Below are 15,249 nucleotides of genomic sequence, written 5' to 3'. Positions count from 1 at the left end.
TCCCCTCAGGGGCCCCAGACCACAGTTTGAGAATCACTGTTCTTAGAGGAAGGATTCAACTAATGGAGAGAGAACAGGCTGTGGTATCTTGCATCTACACATATCACATTAGAGCTGAAGCACCATTCTGAAGTTAATTGGTTGGTGGACTTGCCAGTTTTACACCTCAGTTTAAGGAAAGATGGACAGATGCCAAGTGGTAACTGTAAGCAGTCTATACAGAGTAGCAAGCATATCATCAGAGAAAAAAGTATTTCTAACATTCCTTAAACTCATTAGTACAGTCACTCATACAGATCAAAATAGCTTAAAAGCAAAGCCCTTGTAGTAGCTGTCTCTGGAAGGTAGACTCCTGCTTAGGGGGTTTCCAATCAACCACTTCTGGAGCGTGTAGGCAGCAGCACAGAGGGGTGTTTCCAATTAGAAATTTGTGTCACACTGTCTGTGCTCAAGTATTTTAAGTAAAACAATTGGAGAGCTAATAAGACGTATGTCAGAAACAGAGTGTGTGAATCAAGACTTTTTTTTTTTTTTAAAGGAATGAAATTTAACAAATAAGGATAAAGTTCTCTGCATATTTTAATGAACCAGGTAAACGTGGAGCTGGAGAAAATCATCTGACTACTTTCTACACAATAAAGATCCAGAGGTTTTAGTTGACTTCAGCCTTGCAAACCAGCAGTTTTTAGAGCAGTTGCTAAGAACCTGAAGATAGCCTTTAACCAGGTGAATAGAAATATAAGTGTTCTAATAAAGGAGATAATCATTAGATTTTCTAGGGTAGTTAGACTTCTCCCTGTGTAGCAGTCACCAGTCATAAATGCCTTCATCCTTTTGGATAAGGCCACACATCTGCCAGCACCCGGAATCCATTCCAAGAGTTATTAAAACCAGGCCACTGGGCAGCTCTTACTGTAACTATACCGTCATGCCTGGGTTTCATTAGTATGTGGACCACCTGGGAATATTAGTTACTAAAATGACTTCAGATTTCTTCTGGTCTTCATGATGTTCAGCTTTGCCTCTAGAGTGTTTTTTCCCTTTTCGTAGTTTGCTGACCTTCATGCTTGGATCCTTGTGTTCCCTTTTTACATGCTACATTGTCCCATCACACTCACCCAGGCCGGCCTCTTAGGTCTGGTTAATCTCATCACCGCCACCATGTGTGATTTGCTCCCAATAACAGCAGCACTATTTATGTTTATGCAATTCTTGGAATAATACTTGATTCTGGATGCCGTGTTTTGAAAGACATTGACAAAGTATAGACCATCAAGATGAAGGTAACTAAACTGAGTGTGCAAACCAAGCATTGTTTTACAGTGTGACCCAGCCTGTCCTCGCTCCCTTTCCTGCCATTGTCTCTTCAGCTAGTCTGGGTTCCACTCAATAAACTACCCACAGTTTTCAAATTTTCATTCTCTGCTCAGACCACTTCCTGTCTATATGATGAATTCCTATTTAAACTTCAAGACCCAACTCAAATATTTCCTCCCTAGTGATTTCCCTTGACTTTCCTAGGTATTCTTACCTCTGGATTCTCATAGAGCTTTATGCATGCCTGGATTGTGTATTTAATCAAATTATAATCTAATCCAGGGTTCTTTTCTGTATAAGACTATATGGTAAATATTTTAGTTTTTGTCTTTTTCTCTCTGTCACAGTTACTCAACTATGCTGCTTTGGTACAAAAGTAGCCATAAATGGGTGAGACTGTGTTTCAATAAAACTTTATATGGACACTAAAATTTAAATTTCAGGTAATTGTCATGTGTTAAAAAATATTCTTCTTTTGATTTCTGCCCCCCAACCATTTCAGAATATAAAACCATTCCTTGTTCCTGGTCAGTACAAGTCAGGCAGCAGGCTAGATTTGGCCCACTGGCTGTGGTTCGCTGACTCTTCATCTAATCCATATGTTTATTTTTCAGTCACTTTTGCATTCATTCATTTAGGAAATATTCGTTTACTGGCTCTTTTAGGTACTGTGAGTGCAGTATGAGATAGACATATTAAGGCAGAATCTTCTGCATTTGATTGAACTTGTTGAGTTCGAAGACTTTTTTTTTTTAAGATTTCATTTATTTATTTGTCAGAGAGAGAGAGAGAGCACACAAGCAGGCAGAGGCAGAGAGAGAAGCAGGCTCCCGCTGAGCAAGGAGCCCGAAGCGTGACTCAATCCCAGGACCCTGGGATCATGACCCGAGTGGAAGGCAGCCGCCTAACCTACTGAGCCACCCAGGCGCCTAAGACTTTCTATTCCATCTCTGTCCCTGAAGAATAGTATATTTCTTGGTCATTTTGAGATGAAGTAGTGAAGATTGAAGATTGAACAAGGAATAAGCTATTAAATCTTAGCTAATCATTTCTCCTGTGACTGTGATTATCTTGAGTGTGAGAGAGAAATGCTACCTTAACACAGTGATAATTTTTTGTTAAGATTTTATTTATTTATTTGACAGAAAGAGAGATCACAAGTAGGCAGTCCGAGAGAGAGGAGGAAGCAGGCTTTCCACTAAGCAGAGAGCCCGATGCAGGGCTTGATCCCAGGACCCCGGGACCATGACTTGAGCCAAAGGCAGAGGCTTTAACCCACTGAACCACCTAGATGCCCCTCACAGTGATAAATTTTAACAGATTGTTTTGGAAAGACCTTTGTTGAATCTAGATGTGAGGGTAAAGTATACATTTTGTCTGTTTTGTTGATGACAGCACTATTAAAAGTGATAAGCTTTGAGGTGTATTCTGTAATGAATTTTCTACATAGTTTTTGGTATGAACATTTTAATTAACATTTAACTTTTATAATACTATCTTGGGGTAGATGGGTGAACTATAGAGAAGTGGAAGCTTTAACTAAATGGATAAATGGGTACCTTAAAATACTTGTTACTTCACCTAATTTTAATCATGACAATGTGATACATGCTTATTTTCTCTTTATAGGCGAGATAAACTTTGGATTTGCATGGAGTTTTGTGGAGGTGGTTCTTTACAGGATATTTATCATGGTAAGACAAAAGTTATGTTTTATACACATTAAGTAGAATTTCTTAAAATATAGTTATTTACTATATTAAAGCATTAATGCTGTTTGGAGGAACGTTTGTTTTATTATTGTTATTTAGATACATAAAAGAATTTAAGATCTTATGGATGAAAGGAACATTTGCATTATAAGTTGCAAAATTATGTGCAGTTAAACTATTAGCTAATTCTGAAGAAGACATTATATATGGTTAGTTCAAAATTCCAAACTCAGATTTGTAAGAAACATGTAAAGGCCTTGATGGTTAAGCGAAAAGAATAACCAGTTAATACATGAGTAGTATTAATACAAAGATAATTGATTTTGCTCTCATGTATTCAAGAAACATCAATTAAATTGTTGACCTTTTAAAATACTAGATTCTGGGGAATTAAAATTATTAAAGCCTTTTTTATTGAGATTTCAGTGGAGTATGTAAGAAAGATTTGTAAAGTACAGTAACAGTGTTTACGGTCTTTCTTTCTCTGTCCCATTCTGTGAATGAGTTATTGTCACAGACTGCAGAGTATGTATATTCTTTTACTGGAGCTGTGCTTTTTGATTAATGTAAAATACTGTTTTAATAAGTCATATGTCAATTTTACCAGAAAATATTTTGGAAAATTTCTTCGTTTTTCTTGATATGGGATTCGGGCTCACATTTTCCCATTAGGGCCTCTTAAGTAATTTTGGGGCTGATGGTAATAAAGCACTTGTTAAAAGACTGTTTGGATAGGAATTTTACTGTCTTTGTTTCATTTCACTTTACTGTATGTATCTTCTTAGAGCTTTTACTTAACCATAAAGATTGACATAATAGTATTGAAGTACTACTAACTACAGCTGGAATGAGAAAAAGGAAATGATAGATTTTCTGGAATTGTTTTCGAAAGCTTAATGAAGAAAATGAGCTTTTAATTGGTCTTTAGAAGATACATAAACTCTGGGTAGAAAGAAGAGGTAGAAGTGCATCCTAGGAGATGAAACAGCAGTACAGTGCTGTCTGTGAAGGTGTGACACGTGAGATTACTTTCATTGGTGTGGGGTCTGTATTTGGGGAATAGGGTCAGATACAGAGAGCCCTGAAAGCCAGGTGGGAACATTTCTGCTTCATAAAAAGTTACTTCATTTCTGAGAATATTTTTTTTAAGTATGGCTGTTGTTTATATTTGAGAATTTTGTTTATTAATGACATATTGATTTCAAAGATTCAGTGAAAATTGAGAAATACTTGGCATTGTTTTGCATTGCAGGACAATACAGTATTTATGGAAGCTATTCAAAAAGCTATTTCCCTTTTTTGTTTTAGTTGGGACTAAATTTATCTATTATTTTTTCTCATACTTACTCGTTTAATTTCCTTTGTCCTGAAGTTTTTTTTCAGTTGGGTCTTCTATGGGTACACTCCCGGTCTCTGACCCTCATTCTTCAATCATAGGTTAAGTGGGGCATAGACCAATATTTTTCTGTCTGCATTTTGAAGATATTAGACCTGTGTCCTCTAGCTTCTATAGTTGTTGGTATCTTCTGTCACTCTAACTATGTATTAGTCGTTTTCAGGTAATCTTCCTTTCTAATCGATTTTAAGATTTTTTTTCCTCTTAAATTTCAGGTGTTTTTAGTATCTAAACATGGACTTACATTTACTTCTCTTGCTTAGGACTTAAAGTGCTTATCAGAAAGGATTTAATTTATTCATCGAGCCTGGACAGTTACCAATTATTATCTCTTAAAATCTTTTCTACCCCAGTATTTTTGATCTCTCCTTTTAGAATGTCAGATATATATTAGATTTTCTCTGTGTCTCTAAAAATCAACTGTATATTTTGCACTTTTTAATCCCTCATGAGAGCACCGAGGAGTCACATAGCCATTGTATAGTTCTCTGATTATACAGCTGTGTTTAGTACATCCATTGGGTTTTAATTTTTGGTGACTGTATTTCTCATTTCTAGAAAGTATTTGGTTCTATTTTAAGTCTCCCTTCATTTTATATTTGTGTCTTATTATAATTTTTCATTACTTCTTATACATCTTTAGTTAGTTTTTTTTTTTTTTTAAGATTTTATTTATTTGACAGAGATCACAAGTAGACAGAGAGGCAGGCAGAGAGAGGGGGAGGAAGCAGGCTCCCTGCTGAGCAGAGAGCCCCGATGTGGGACTCGATCCAGGACCCTGAGATCATGACCTGAGCTGAAGGCAGAGGCTTAACCCACTGAGCCACCCAGGTGCCCCTGCATCTTCAGTTTTTAAGCATACCTTTCTTCAGTTTTTCTCAGATTGTTAAGTAATTCCATCTGATATATATACTTGCTTTTAGGTGTCTGGTTCTGCTTACTTCATAAATAAGAAAGAAGACCAGTTTTTTGTTACAGAAATATTTTTGTCATGACTGTTGTCATTCCATTTCAACCAAATGTTGGAAGTAGCAAAGTAATATGAGTTTATTACTCTTGATTTATTTATACTGATTGGCTGCTGGGTCAATGGAAGAAAAAATAATTTTACAACACCCTGGATATTCTCAAATATATATACAAGGGATTTACGTGCTTATCAAACCCCAGTCCCTATTCACTCTTAACTTCATCGTGATTGCTGCCAAATGACCTTCTTGTGGCAATGTGTATACTCCTCTTTGGCCCGTCTGTAGTGCTCTCTACTTGGACAGCTGCGTAAGACAGATACCTCCATTTCTTTCTGTGTTTCTCTTTCTCTTCTCTCTTTATCACACTGTCATTCTGTGGGAGTAGTGTACTAACTTGGGTTACCTCACCTAGTGACAGAGAAGTTCTTCTTTTCTAATAACCCTAATGCTTGTGGGATTTTGCTTTTTTATATGTGTAATACAAAGCATATTTTGATCTGTCATGCAAAATTTGCAAAGCCTGCTTTTTCCCCTGTTATTTCTGCTTTCTTTTTTTAACTTACGCTTTCTGAAATATCACTAAACCAATTTTTATAATTTGTTTTACTGCTCTTATTTCCATCACTCCATAGGATTTTTTAAAAATTTAAATCTTCTTACAAGAGGGAACTGTATTAGTTGTCTATTGCTATATAACAAATGATCCCAAAATTTAGCAGCTTAAAACAGCAAATACTATGTCCCAGTTTCTGAGGGTCAAGAATTCAAGAATGGTTTAGTTGGGCAAGTCTAGCTCAAATTCTCTCATAAACTTGCAGGCTTCACTATTAACTGGGACTCCGGCCCTCTGCGGGCTTGGGTAGGGCTCAGGAATTCACTTTCACCTTGATTCACTTAACATGGCTTTTGGCAGAAAGCTTCAGGTCCATGGCTCTTGGCAGGTATCAGTTTTTCACTGTGTGGATCTGGCCATAGGACAGTTTGAGTATCTTCACAATATGGCAGCTGGCCTCCCCGGGCATGCAATCTCCAAGAGCAAAGAAGAAGCCATAAAGCGTTTTATGATGTAGTCGCAGAAGTTGTATATGGTCCCTTCAGCCATATTAGAAGCAAATCATTTCTGTCCAACACATACTCAGAAAGGGAATTAAGTTCTAAACAGTTGAGGTGGAAACTATCAAAGCATTCATGGACATGTTTTAAATTACCACAGGTGTGTGAAGGGGATACATTTTGAATTTATATTTTTACGTGAGTTTCTTATCTCCCTTTGTTTACTTTTTCTTTGATAAACTAACATTGGAACCTTTCATTGTTCCATTATAATGCATTTTCCCCTCTATTTTCCATTGAACATTTTCCCTCTGTTTAATATTGTTCTTTTGACAGTTTCCCACATTCTTTTATGTCATTTGTGGTGAATTTCTTCCCACTTATTTAATAATTTTGAATTCTCATATCATTTTCAACAGGAATACCATATGGCTTTTGAGAATGGGTTCTTCCACAGTGGTGGTTATGGTGGTTTTTCTTTTCTGTGATCCCAAGACCCCAGTGTATCCAGTATATTTGAACCCTAAACCTGAGTGAAGAGGCCTGTGGTGACAGAATCTGGAAGATATTTTTCCTATCTGGATCCTATCCATGATACAAAATCCTTGGTCTTCTTTTCCTTGTCTACCCTTTTTAGGTGAAGATGTAGCCCTTTGAAGGTTCTGGTTTTATGAGCATATTTGTTTTAACTGTTCCTCTACAGTTCAGTGGCCTTTTCTTCTGTTCTGTTCCCCACGTAGGGGATAAAACTAAAGCGCCAGCTTACCAAGATTGACCTTTTCTTTAGAGATAGCTAGAATATTTCACATTTTTACCATTCTGATTTTCATTTCCCTTTTTGTTTTTGGCTCCTGGGAAAGTCTCTAACTTTTTAACATAGCTAGGCATTTAAAAGCTTATTTAAAATACTCTTTTCTGTCATTTCTAGGTATTGTTTTCAGGGTTTTCAGGGTGTTTGCCATATTGTGGAAACAGAAATAGAAAGGAGGCCCATCTTACTGAATGAGAGGGGCTTACAAACCACAAGAATTAGTTATATGACTTACCTTCAGACATTCAAACCCAGACTTGTCCTTAAGAAAATCTAAGTGAAATAGATTTCTCTCTTACACAATTGTAAAATACAACAAATACCCCCCAAATAAACATTTTTCGAAGAGGTTACTATCTAGCAAAAGATTCCATCGTTGGAATTTAATTCAATTTTTAGAATAGTCTCTCCGACCTAATGTGAAGAGACTTCATTCTGAAGTGATTTAGTAGGGAAAAAGAGAAAACTACTTAAATGTCTTCAGTAGTGGATAGATGCAGAGAAATATTGTTTAAATATTATGATTGAGTTATGTGTATTGATATAGAAAGTTGTCAATGGTAAGTGAAAAAAGGTTTTAGAATTGTATGTGTACTATGATTCCATTCATATTCTTCTGGGAGATCTGTACATACATTATTTAAAATATGTCTCTATATAAAATTATCTGGTAGGCTATAGGCCAAATTATTGATATTGCCTATTATTGAGTAATAGTATGGGTAAGGAAGAGACCTTTACTTTCCAAACTTGTCTATCGATTGGATTTTTATAGTGAACATACTATTTTTATAGCTATAAAGCTAATAACCTTAGGGGGGAAAATATTGACTTAATACTAGCTGTAAAACAGGGTGCCTGGGTGGCTCAGTTGGTTAAACATCTGACTTCTAATTTTGGCACAGGTCATGATCCCAGGATTGTGAGATCAACCCGTGCTTTAGGCTCTGTGCTGGGTATGGAGCCTCCTTAAGATTCTCTCTCTCCCTCTCCCTCTGCCCCGCTCCTTTCTAAAACAATTATTTATTTATTTGAGAGAAAGTGAGTGAGAGAAAGCAGAGAGAGGGAGTGAGAAGCAGACTCCCTGCTGAGCAGAGAGCCTGACATGGGGCTCAGTCCCAGGACCCCTGGGATCATGACCCCAGCCGAAGGCAGATGCTTAACTGACTGAGCTACCCAGGCCCCCTCTCTTCACCCCTCTTTTAAAAAAATAAAACAAAACTACCCTTAATACATGTATTACATATCAATTTTAGAAAAGTTTAATAAAAACTAGCTAAGCCTCTTCTCCATGATTTATTTCTTTAAACATTTAAAAGGTAATATTGATCAATGAGGTGCAAAAATGATAATATAATTAATTTCAGAGACTACTTCAGTCCTTTATTCATTCCACAAACATTTATTTAGCAGCTGTCCCATGCCAGGCACTGTTCTAAACGCTGGGGCTACAACAATGAGAAAAATCAGATTTAAAAAATCCTGCCCTCATGGAGCTTACATTTTACTACAGTTGTTTAGGTATATCAAGGCTATTGCTTAGTGGAACCTGTAAGACTTCAGCATTTACTGAAAAATGTGCTTTGACTAAATTCACTGATACTAATTTTCTTCTCTTATAGTAACAGGACCTCTGTCAGAACTGCAAATTGCATATGTTAGCCGAGAAACACTACAGGTAGGTCCAGTGCAAATTAAAAAGTACCATTCTTTATTGGATTCAGAGTTTAATTATTGTGCATTATCTGTTAAGTAAAGGTAGAGCATTCTAGTTTGATAAACTCTTGGATTTTAATATATTTTTAATTGTTTGTATAGTAAACTAAAATTATATTTGCATATAAACACTATAAACCCTTAGTGTGATAATATGACCTCCTAAAATTTAAGTGCTCTGGATTTATTTTATATTTTTATATTCCTCTTAATACCAAAGAAATGCTTGAAAATTAAGCACTCTTACAGGAATTGAAACTCTTTCTAATACTAACTGCATTTATACTTTTTAAATGTTCTTTCAGACTATTTGCAGAGTTTAGTGGAAAGTATTTGTCTTTAGAAAATTAGTGGTTCCTGCTGTGCTTTGCCTTTTTCATTTTCTTGATTCTTTTGTCTTTTTAGGCTATTTCAGTAAAATAATGATTACCACTAGACCTTCTGTAATGAGTAAATAAAAAGCAGTTTCTGCTTTTTATTTCATTAATCCCATTAATCACTTTACATCCCGAAATATGCTCTGTAGTAAAGTTTTATTAATTTTTGTGTTTTGTTTTTTGAAACTCCAGGGATTATACTATCTTCACAGTAAAGGAAAAATGCACAGAGATATAAAGGTATATATCATACGTTTAATCTAATGGCATCTCTCATTTTTAAATACTCGGCTCAAACTGTTGAACAATTGTCTTAATCTCTTTGATGAATTTCTTACCTGAAATATGTCACTATAATAAAATTGAGTGATACTTTTAAGAGTTTTATTACTTTTTTTTTTAAAGATTTTATTTATTTGTCAGAGAGAGAGCAGAAGCACAAAGAGCTGCCAGCAGAACAGGCAGAGCAGGTAGAGGGAGAAGCAGGCTCCCTGCTGAGCAAGGAGCCCGATGTGGGACTCAATCCCAGGACCCTGGGATCATGACCCAAGCTGAAGGCAGACGCTCAACCAACCGAGCCACCCAGGTGTCCCGAGGTTTATTACTTTTTTTATAGCAGCTGTATTGAGATGCAATTCACATGCCATAAAATTTATCCTTTTAAAGTATACATTTGTGGATTAGTGTTATAATAACCCAGATTAGTTTATCTATAGTTACTTTTTTTGTAAAAAGCAGATTAGGTCATCAGCTTCCATTAAGTTAGAATTTTTAGAACCTATCATGCTTCAAATATTATAGTAAACTTTGGAGGTCTAAAAGAAATATCATTAGTAATGTCTCAAAATGGATAAATTCAACTGTACCGTTTTCTGATGGTCGTTGATTTAACTGGCAGAGGAGAGCAGGTGCACTGGATATGCTGGGGTTAGCTCTGTGGTAAATTTGGTGCTCTGGCAGGACTCCTGAAGTTATTTCTAAACATTCTGCCGTTTTCCCAACTTAGTATTTTCTCCTTTCATTTATTTTTCTTTTACCTTCTTCCTTGTTCATCTTTTCTCCTACTTCTTTCCCCCTTTTGTTTTCTGAAGTTTACTTTGACATAAAGGTTATTCACTTTTGAGGGGCGGATATCCTCTTGCTCTTTGAGTCCCTGAAAGCCATGGACTCTCTTCTCAGAAAATGTCCTTATGCCCAGACTTCATATTTTGCATAAAATTTCAGTGGACTGTCAGATCAGCTGCTGAGATCCTTTACTTTAAGTAATTTTTATAAGCCACTTAAAAGACATAAGCAAAGAGCTTTGGAGTTCAGAGGGAGAAGATATCATAACAGAAGTAAATCAAGAAAGGTACTGTGTCATCAGCACCTAGATGATCTGGAAAGTCTGATAGATTTTTGTCCGAAGTGGAGGTTGGAGTGCCTTACAAGCAGAAGGAACAGTGAAGCAAAGATACCAATGTCAGGAAAGTGTACGGTCATTGTGGGGAGCATAAAAAGCCTTACTGTTTTATTGAAGAGAACGTATGAGAGTAACAAGAGATGGGGTTGGCTCCATTACACGAAGAGTTGTGTGCTGAACTTCAGAGTTTGTGCCTAACTGGGGAAATTCAGCCCATCACCTTTATTTCCACCCTGGTCTAAGCCACCGATTTATTCTTTCTCACCAGGACTTTTCTAGCAGCCTTCCAGGTGCTCTGCTTGAATGTTTCTATAGTCACTTCTCCAACTTGCAACCAGAGTGATCTTTTTATTTTTATTTATTCATTTGTGTATTTATTTATTTTAAAAGATTTTATTTATTTGATAAAAAGAGAGAGAAATTGAGAGAGAGATAAATAAATAGAGAGAGAAAGAGCCAGAGAGCACAAGCAGAGGGAATGGCACAGAGAGAGGGAGAAACAGGCTCTGCCCTGAGAGGGGAGCTGGATGCGGGGCTTGATCCCAGGACCCCGGGATCATGACCTGAGCTGAAGGGAGACACTTAACCATCTGAACCACCCAGGCACCCCCAGAGTGATCTTTTTAAATCACAGCTCATCACTCTTCTGTTTATAAACCACCTTGGCGGGGCGCCTGGGTGGCTCAGTGGGTTGAGCCGCTGCCTTCGGCTCAGGTCATGATCTCAGGGTCCTGAGATCGAGTCCCACATCGGGCTCTCTGCTCAGCGGGGAGCCTGCTTCCTCCTCTCTCTCTGCCTGCCTCTCTGTCTACTTGTGATCTCTCTCTGTCAAATAAATAAATAAAATCTTAAAAAAAAAAAATAAACCACCTTGGCTTCCTACCATACTCAGTGTAAAATCAAGATTTTTTTTTTTTAATTAACTATACAACCCTGTAAGGTTATCCCTGATCTGGCCCCTGCTGTTCTCTTTGACCTCATCTCACATGCCTCTCCATTTCACTCATTCTGTTTCAGCCCACACCAAACTTGATGTTTTTGGAATATGTAGAACTCATTCTGGCACCAAGGTTTCGTGTTTGCTGTATTCTCTTCCTGGAATGTTTTTCTCCCAGATTTTGGCATGGCTCTGCACCCTCACTTCATCCAGATCTCTGCTCAGATACCACTGTCTTTAAAGTACTTACCTCTTCCTGCCTTTGAATCATTGCTCATTCATGTGTGTGTGTATTCATTTTTAGATTTTCTTTCTCCTATTCAGTGTAAACCTCACGAGAGCTGGAACTTACTCTTATCTTTTACTGTATTTGTTACTACAACCCTTGAGCTTAAAATAGCAGTTGGTTGCTCAGGGACAGAGGAAAGGAAGGGTGGAAGGAAAGGAGCTTCAAAGGCCATAGATGCATGTGTTGTGATATAGACTATAATTTAGGAAAATTTACCTGGAGCTGGGGAGAGACCAAACTGAGCACTGTGGCAGACATCTAGATAGCTGGGGCCCAGATCAAGTTAAAATCCATGCTATTTCATCAGTTGAGTGCCCAACTCCTGATTTTGGATCAGGTCATGATCTCAGGGTTGTAAGGTTAAGTCCCATACCAGGCCCCCCTCTGGGCCTGGAGCCTGCTTTTAAGATTCTCTATCTCTGCCCCTGCCCCCTCCTCCCTCTTAAAAAAAAAAAACTCCTCGCTGTAGTCCTTTGTCCCTCCTTTTTCTTGTTTCTACCATTATTCCATAGTGCTGCAGTAATATCAGGTGTTGCAGTCTTACATTATGGTTTCCTCTTTTTTTGGATGGAAAAGGGTTACCTAGTATTTTTCGTTTAAGTCTATAATTACGTGATTGATGGCACCTTTGATTAAAGAGCCTGCTTGCTTTCACTTGTTCATTTAAAAGTTATAAAAAGGCAAAAAATAAAATTTAAAAAGACTGTACATCTTGGGACACAGTATTTCTACCTCTTCTAAAAGCTTTGAGCTTATTGAAGTGGTTACTTGGGCTAAGGTCAGGAAGTAGGAGTGGCTAAAGTGCGACTAGGTCATTGTAATGGGAAAACACTGAGTTGTTTCCTCTCTGTATAGGGAAAAGCCCAGTTCTTCCCTACTGTGTGCTTCTTTCCTGAGTCTACTTTACTTCCTCACACAGAACACTTCACTTCTGACATTTTTGGTCACCAAACGTGTGGTGATTTCCCACATAGCAAGCAGTTCTCTGTGACACCAGCTGGGTGTGCATACCGTTTAACTCAGTTCTGACACTGTTTCCTGGAGGTAGCATCAGATCCCACAGATATGGGCTCAGTCCCACAGGACTGTCCCTTCTCCCATCACACACACACACACACACAAATACACACCCTCCAGATAATAGGTTGCAAGCCCAGGTTATCAGCTGTGCTTCTGAGCATCTGACTGAATAGCTCAGCGGTTCCAAAGACCCCTTCCAGGGTTCAATTAATTTGTTAGAGTGGCTCACAGAACTCAGGAAATTGTGTACATTTACCAGTTTATTAAAGGATTTGGCAAGAAATACCAATGAACATCCAGATGGGAGCGATTCATAGGGCAAGGTATGTGGGAAGGAGTGTGGAGATTCCATTCCTTCTCCAGACATGACCCTCTCCTAGGACCTCCACCAACCTGGAAGCTCTCTAAACCCCATTTTATGGAGTCTTCTTCCTCTTTAGGCATGATCAGTCATTAACTCCATTTTCAGCTCCTCTCCCTTCTCAGGAGATTGTGGGGCAGGGCTGAAAATTCCAAGCTTCTAATCATGGCTTGGTCTTTCCAGTGACCATCCCTTATCCAGGAGCTGTGCAGAAGCCCATTCATAGTTGCTTCATTAGAACAAGAAGACACTCCCGTCACCCCAGAAATTACAAGTGTTTCAAGAGCACTGTGTCAAGAACCAGGGTCTGAGATCATATATTAGAACAAAAGATGCTCCTAGCGCTCTTGTCACTTCGGAACTTACTAGGGTTTTCCAGAGGGCCATGCCAGAAACTGGGGGGAGAAACCAATCTATGTTTCCTGTTATCTCACAGTCATGTAGACAGGTGACATTTTGATTTGGTGGGCCCGTGGCTAGTTGTTTATCTTCTGAACAGGCCTAAACAGTGGGCAGACATGTTAAGATAGACAGCCCCATGTACTAAGCAGCAAGGTTCAGTCTTAAAGACCAGCACCATTTCATCAATGATCAATTCCTATGAAGGCAAATTTGTGGATTTTTTGAACAGAAATAACAAGTTTAAAATGTAATAGAAGGAAGTGAAAATGCCAATATAAGTTCATATTTTAGTGCAGTCACAGTGTTTAATCAGTAAGAAACTAACATTTAGATGAAAAATAATACATCGTTTTTATAATAACATTCATATTGTGTTAATAGCAGCCTTTTGCAAGGTGGAAATTTTGTAAGAATAGTCAGATTAACTAAAATGTGGATGGTAAGTTTTCCTGTGAATATAATGATGTGTAACACTTTAGTTGGGGATACTTTAAACTTTTAAGTATTTCTAGGTCTAAGGCTGCTACTTGTGTTTATTTTAAATATGAAATTTGGTCTATTGTATGTTGTGTCTGAAAAAATGTTTCTTACTTTAAAATGTTCTCACTTTGAAGGGAGCTAACATTCTGTTAACGGATAATGGTCATGTAAAATTGGGTAAGTAAATTAAAATTTTGTCATTTGTTCCAATTTATTCAAGAACATAATAAGTTTGTATTTTGCTTTGCTAGGACTAGGTTTTTCCCTCAGCATTTCTGTATTTTTAGGTGAAAATCTCATTGCGGGGCATATGTAACCTCTCTATATCTGGTTCCTTTTCCCTTAATGGGGATAAAGTCTGATCTTCACATACGACAGATTTGTTTTAAAGATACAATAAAATAATAATTCTTTAGAGATCCTTTTACCTATAACTTGAGAAATGTGACTTTTGGTAAGAATAATCTATAGAATTACCTTGTGACCAAAAAACAAGGTAAACAAACCAAGCCAAAAAATCAATTGCACCAGCAATCCTACATCCTTTACATTAGCTTTTAAAATAAAATACAGTATTACTTATATAAGAGTGTAATACCGATATTGGTTGTTGCTTTATTTCAAACCATACCTTTTGTTTTGTAACTTTTGATTATGACTGAAATAGAGTTTAAACCCTAAATAAGTTTGAAAGTTTAAGACTGCAAACATGTATAGTATAGTAGTTTTTATAAATAAGATCATAGCTGTTAGGTGTTAAGTGAAGTATTTAATAAATAAGAAAGTTATTTTGAATTACATATTACTATAAGATAAATCAGAAATTTTAAAAAATTGTAAAAACACAAAACCGTTTTTGAACTGTAGCCTGCAATACAACTAATCAGATTTAAAAGTATATAGCTGAAAATTAACATGTAATAAAAATTTTCCAAACCTCCTCTAAAGATGAAAAAAGCATTTATCTTAACTATTGATGGCTTAGTGAACAGTTTCTGTCAGCAG

The 15,249-nt window shown here is 37.1% G+C and overlaps 1 protein-coding gene across 8 annotated transcripts in view; it reads left to right on the top strand.

The window, feature by feature from the left end:
• Positions 1-15,249, top strand: part of MAP4K3 (mitogen-activated protein kinase kinase kinase kinase 3) — a 198,171-nt gene that overhangs the window by 116,028 nt on the left and 66,894 nt on the right. For all 8 annotated transcript variants that reach the window (XR_009405292.1, XM_059405517.1, XM_059405514.1 and 5 more), the window contains exons 4-7: positions 2,947-3,011; positions 8,883-8,938; positions 9,546-9,593; positions 14,379-14,421. Coding sequence is in view for 7 of the 8 variants with exons in the window: in XM_059405517.1 (XP_059261500.1) it covers positions 2,947-3,011; positions 8,883-8,938; positions 9,546-9,593; positions 14,379-14,421 (212 nt within the window). In the remaining variant the exon portion in view is untranslated. The remainder of the gene's footprint in view (positions 1-2,946; positions 3,012-8,882; positions 8,939-9,545; positions 9,594-14,378; positions 14,422-15,249) is intronic.

Source organism: Mustela nigripes, chromosome 7, assembly GCF_022355385.1.
Source record: "Mustela nigripes isolate SB6536 chromosome 7, MUSNIG.SB6536, whole genome shotgun sequence".
Classification (NCBI taxonomy): Eukaryota; Metazoa; Chordata; class Mammalia; order Carnivora; family Mustelidae; genus Mustela; species Mustela nigripes.
The sequence above is the reverse complement of the archived record's forward strand: the minus strand, read 5'-3'. Positions and strand labels throughout refer to the sequence as shown.